Source organism: Octodon degus, unplaced genomic scaffold (genome assembly GCF_000260255.1).
Source record: "Octodon degus isolate 3935 unplaced genomic scaffold, OctDeg1.0 scaffold00023, whole genome shotgun sequence".
In the NCBI taxonomy this organism is placed as follows: domain Eukaryota; kingdom Metazoa; phylum Chordata; class Mammalia; order Rodentia; family Octodontidae; genus Octodon; species Octodon degus.
In genome coordinates, this window is record NW_004524599.1 from 17,734,047 (window position 1) to 17,739,314 (window position 5,268).

Sequence of the window (5,268 nt, forward strand, 5' to 3'; positions counted from 1 at the left end):
CCGAGGAGCTCTGTATAAAAGACAAGAAAAGGAAAAGAAAAAAAAAAAAAAAAAAAAAAAAAAAAAAAAAAAAAAAAAAAAAACCATTTCAATGCAAATAGGATAACAGAGAGAAAAATAATAATAAAATTAAATCACCGCTTAATTTTGGGAACTGCAGATAGGAAGCCTACGGATTAGGAGAAGGTTGACCAGCTGGGTCTGGCCCGAAACCTGCCGTGAATACAAACCCCGGAGCGGGAGGAAGATCTGCGAGCTATCGGAGCAGCGGAGCGGCGGAGACAAAAGCGAGTTTCCCACCCAGGAGGCAAAAGCAAAACCAAAACTGCGGCCCGGAGCTGCAGAGCAAAGCACACCTCGACTGCGGTCCCGCGGGTCCCGCGTACCGACAGGCAGGAGGGTGGGCCGGGACAGAGCCGCTCGGTTCTGGTTCCTCTCCGCCGCCTCGTGCAGCGAGCGCTTCTGCAGGGGAAGCCCAGCCGAGAAGGGCCGCGCGGGTCGGGCCCAGCTTTGAACCCTGGTCGCCGCCGCTGGACATCGGGCCGGGCAATGGCCACCGCAGCAAGTGGGAAAGAGGAGAGGGCCAGCGCAGAGCTTTGGGGGCACAGGAAAGAACACAAAAGGAGCCCCGAACTCCCATCCATCGGACTCTTGCCTCTCTTTATCGTTATGTTGCCTGGTTTTCTTTTTTCAGTTCTCACCTTCTGATTTCCGCTTAGGCAGAAAAAGTGGGCTCCAAGTACAGGAAGGAATAACAAAGGGTCAGCTCTCCTTTGGCCTCTGGCTCCTCAGGAAACCCCCAGGAAGAAGCCCTACGTGCCTCCAGGCCCAGACCCCCTGCCGCGCGCCAACTACACAACCGGGGTGCTGGACTGAGCTGCGGTGCTGCGGTGGCCCAGGCTGGCATTCATGGAAGGAAACTGGTCCTTAAAACAACTATTGTTATATACATTTTATTGAAAAAAATTTTACATCAAAATATTTTGGCAAACTGTAAAAGTATACATAAGTGCAAATATATCCTCCTTTTAAAATACAAGCAAAGTGTGAGTATACACGAAGATCATAAAAATATCTTTAGAATATGGTGGTAGAAAACAACCTTGTAAAAACATTGTACTGTCACAATACTGAGAACAGGTTTCTTAAACTAGACGCGTTGGTTCTACATGGTCTCTTCATAGTGTTCTTTGGCACCTGTATCCAAGCGGGGTGTCTGGGCCGAGCCACTCTCCTGCCTAGCCAGCCGGGCGGCGGGATAAGGCTTTCTTGAGCGCCTGTGCTTTGCACACTGCCTTTTTGAAAAGCACACAAGTTTTTCATAGATAAAGAAAAACACACATACACACGACCTGTCTGCTTTTTCAGACCCTGATTACAGAAGGCAATGAAGATCCCAGAGTTACGAGTTTGTGTCTTACGCGTGGCAATTTTCCACCATCTCCTTGGTTTGGCTTCAGGCTCTCCCTGGTTTGGGACGTTACCTGCCTAGGGCTCCCCTCCTCCAGCGGTAGAAGAAGATCCTGGGGTTCTGCTAAAAGCGGTGGGGGTGCTACTTACTGCTGTCTCATGCACATACGGGAGTGTGTCATCTGTCGCTGCTGTCCTCTTCAAAGTGCCGATCTGCCCCTCAGCAGAGGAGGAGAGGAGAGGAGAGGGGAGAGGTGGCATCCGTTAACTCACATGACGCAGGGCTTAATATCCTGACACACACTCTGGTGGTGATGGTGATAGTAGGACCCGCTGGCCGAGGGGTGGAAAGAAGAAATGCCGTTGAAATTGAGGACAAAATCCTTTCTGTCGCACACTGGAGCGGAGTGATGTTGGTAACGGGGCAGACCCACTGAAAGAAAAAAGGGGAAGAGAAAAACCTCTTCAGAGATAAATGCCCTCACTGAGAATGGGGTGTACTATTGCTGAAATTCCCATCTGAGGTGTCGTTTCTGACTCGGCGCAGAAGCAGTGGTGCCACTGGATCCATTGCTAAAACCCCCTCTCTGCAAGTGTCTCCGGGTCAAGCTTTCAACGCTGCATGCTGGCTGGAGCCATGCTTTTGCTGTGGTTTGATGCAAAAGACCCTCCCTGAGGAATATTCTGTATCCCTGAATTTCTGCATCTCACTCCCAGGCCTGGTTTGGTCAGCGATGAGCCCAAGGTCCTGGGCCCCGAATCCAAGTTGTGGGAGGATGGAGCTTCCTGCTCAGAACCACAGTGCTGCCTTCACCTCTCCTTTGATCTGTATTTCCCAACCAACCCTCCCAGCAGAGATTTGGGAAGTGGAGAACTGTTCTCTGTGCCAACAGAGATGGTGAACAGGATGGTGATAGGAACTAATCCCAGGAGGAAAAGAAAGAAAAAGACAGGAGTGAAAAGCAAGTCTCTCCCGCCCCACGGGCCCTAAAGTCTTAGGCTTCCATAGAGAAGCTAGGACTTCAGGGAGCAGAGAGGACCTCCACAGTTGGGGGCATGTGTGCTGCAGGAATCTCTGAGGGAGCCGCAGGCTGGCAGCAAGGACCAGGTCTGTCCCAGTCCCCTCCAACTGGCTGGCCTGCCCCAGTTTTTGCTTTTACGTTCTTGTGGCCTGAGCAGAAGGCCTGGTTGCTGTGGCTCAAGGAACTCTGGCAGGGAACTCTACCCTGACCCCAGCCCTGGGCAGCTTGTACCATGAGTTCCTGCCAGGCCCGGCTGGGTTTTCAGGGCAAGAAAGCCATTCCCGTGGTCGGCAGGGCTTGTGCCCTGCACCCGCACCCTGGAACCTATGGAGCCACTGAGCTGCTGGTGGAGGGTGACTGTGAGCCCTGTGGGTGCAAGGCAGCAGCTGATGCAGGGTCCTTTGGCAGGTGTGCAGTCCTCACCACAATGTGGCTGAGGTGGGGGTACAGGGACTGTGAGGGCAGGTAAGCTCCTGCAGGAGGCCCGTGGGGCCTAGCTCGGAGGTCGCTGTCCAAGGATACGCCCTGGGTGCCCTGTGCTGGAGGGCCCCCCAGGTCCTACAGGTGAGGAGAGGTGCTCTGGACTCAGGCCCTCCTCAAGCCCCTGTAGAGGAGGAAAGACAGGGCCGGGACAAGGGAAGGAGAATGCCTTTGCTGGAGAGCCAAGCCAGGGGGTGTCCAAGGCTTTTCCTGGTCGTGGGAGTAGGCAGCCTCAGAGATCGAGGCTGGGTTGCTCACACCCTTGTCTCTCCCTAGAGTTTTCCAAAGCCATGGAGACTCCCATCTGGGTTCAGGTTGAGCAGGGCCTGTCCTCAGGGCCTCAGGCAGGGCCGCAGGAATCCAGCCCACTGCTAGGGAAAGACCGACAACCGGGCGAGAAGATAACTTTTCAGAAAGAGAAAAGAAAAATAAGAGTTGAGGGTTGTCTGTTCAGGTTGCTTCATGAAATTCCCATAAAATGGAACAAGCCCACTCTCGGTGGGTTAAGTCAGGCTCAAATCCTCTCTGGTGTGGTCCTGCCTGCCGAGACGGTCTTTGTTTAGTTAACCTCTGAGACCTGCATTTAAAAGGCATATTTGGGAAATTTCTCTGTTCAGAGAACCAACATCTTGGGCCCATTTCTGGCCCTGATGCCCCGGTTGCCCTGGGAGTCACCCACGTAGAAGGCCTGGGTCACCCTGTGCCTGTTTTCTCATGAGGAGGAAGGCCACGGAGCACGGAGTTCTCTGGGCCTCACTGTGCCCTGCAGGCCAGAAGATTTTAGTGTCTACACCAGGGGTTAATAAACAAGGGTCTATCTCCTCTCCCCAAATAAAGAGGGCCACATATTCCAATTGTCCAGGACCCCCCCCCTCCACTTTCCAGGCTTCCCACTAGTCAATGCATTTTCACCATCTCCAAACCACAGAATCTGAGCCAGCGAGGACACAGCTGCAAATGACCATGGGTACAGCTCTCGTGGAGTCGCAGTGCAAGGCTCAGTCCTGAGCCCTGGACAGAAGCTCTAGTGAAGGTCCCTGAGTCCCCATGGGCTTTCCCTGCTCCTGTCCAGAGCCCAGAACCCACAACTCTCCCTCCCTGAAATTTAGAAACAAAATGAACTGTAAAAAAAAAAAAAACAAAAACAAAAACAAAAACAAAAACAAAACAAAACTAGGAAAGGAACCAGACAGCTCCTTGGCCAAAGTCCTCAAAGGCCAGGGTCTCTCAGCCACAGTCAGGCTGCGGTGGGACACCAGTGAGCTCCAGCACAGCGGTGACCATTGTGTCCTCCGGGATCTGAGGGCTCTGGGGGCCTGTGGTGCCCTTCGCGCTCCCTCCCGTGAACATGCTGCCCACTCCCGCGCCGGGTGCCCCCTCCCACCGCGTTACCTGGGAGATCCTCGCGGGTGTTCTGGTGCAGGTAGCTCTGCTCCAGCGAGTAGGATGGCACACTGGCATGCAGGCCGGCCGAAGCCGCTGGGTTGCTGCTGGGCGTCAGCGCGGGCGGCTGCTTGAGGTAAGGCGAGGCGCCGGGCGAGCTCCAGTGCGCCGCGGGGCTTGTGTAGGGCGAGTGGCATTCGATGGCGCTCGCCATAGCCGGCGACGAGGGCACCGGGCTGCTGCTACTGTCCGGACCGTAGTCGCCGCCGCCGCTCGCTGCTCCGACGCCCCCCGGCCCCGCGGGCACCGGGCAGCTGGCCATGTAGGTGGAGCCCGGGTTGGGCGACATATGCGGGACGTGGTGGTGGTGATGATGGTGAGGGTGCGCGTGGCCCGGGGCACCCGCGCCCCCTTCGTAGCCCGCCGGCATCATGTCGAGGCCTCCATAGCCACCCTGGCCCGGGCAGCCGAGCGGCGCGGCGGGGGGCGCCTGGAAGTCGAAGCCTTGGGGCAGCAGTGAAGCCCCGAAGCCCAGGCCGCCGACCACGCGGTGGTACACTGGCTTGAGCGCCTGGCACTTCCGCCTGAAGCCGCGCGGCCGGCGGCGGAAAGAGCCCTCCTCGAACATGAACTCGCTGGCCGGGTCGATGGTCCAGTAGTGGCCCTTGCCGGGTCGCCCGAGCCCCTTGGGCAGCTTGATGAAGCACTCGTTGAGCGAGAGGTTGTGGCGCACCGAGTTCTTCCAGCCCTGGTAGGCGCCGCGGAAGAAGGGGAAGCGCGCCTGCAGAAACTGGTAGATCTCGCTGAGGGTCAGGCGCTTGCTGGGCGAGCTCTGGATGGCCATGACGATGAGCGCGATGTACGAGTAGGGCGGCTTCTCGGGCCGCCGCAGCCCCGAGCTCGCCTTCTTGGCGCCCGTGCCGCTGGCCGCGCCCTTACAGGCTGCAGGGGCCGGAGCGGGGGCCGGGGCCGC

The 5,268-nt window shown here is 56.5% G+C and overlaps 1 protein-coding gene across 1 annotated transcript; it reads right to left on the reverse strand.

Annotated features, from left to right (window-relative positions):
- Nucleotides 1-979: 979 nt before the first annotated feature.
- Nucleotides 980-5,268, reverse strand: Foxf2 (forkhead box F2; the record flags this gene model as incomplete). The annotated part of the gene is made up of 2 exons (XM_004628462.2): nucleotides 980-1,843; nucleotides 4,305-5,268. Coding segments are annotated over 2 exons (1,128 nt in total), but the record flags the coding sequence as incomplete, so codon positions are not given.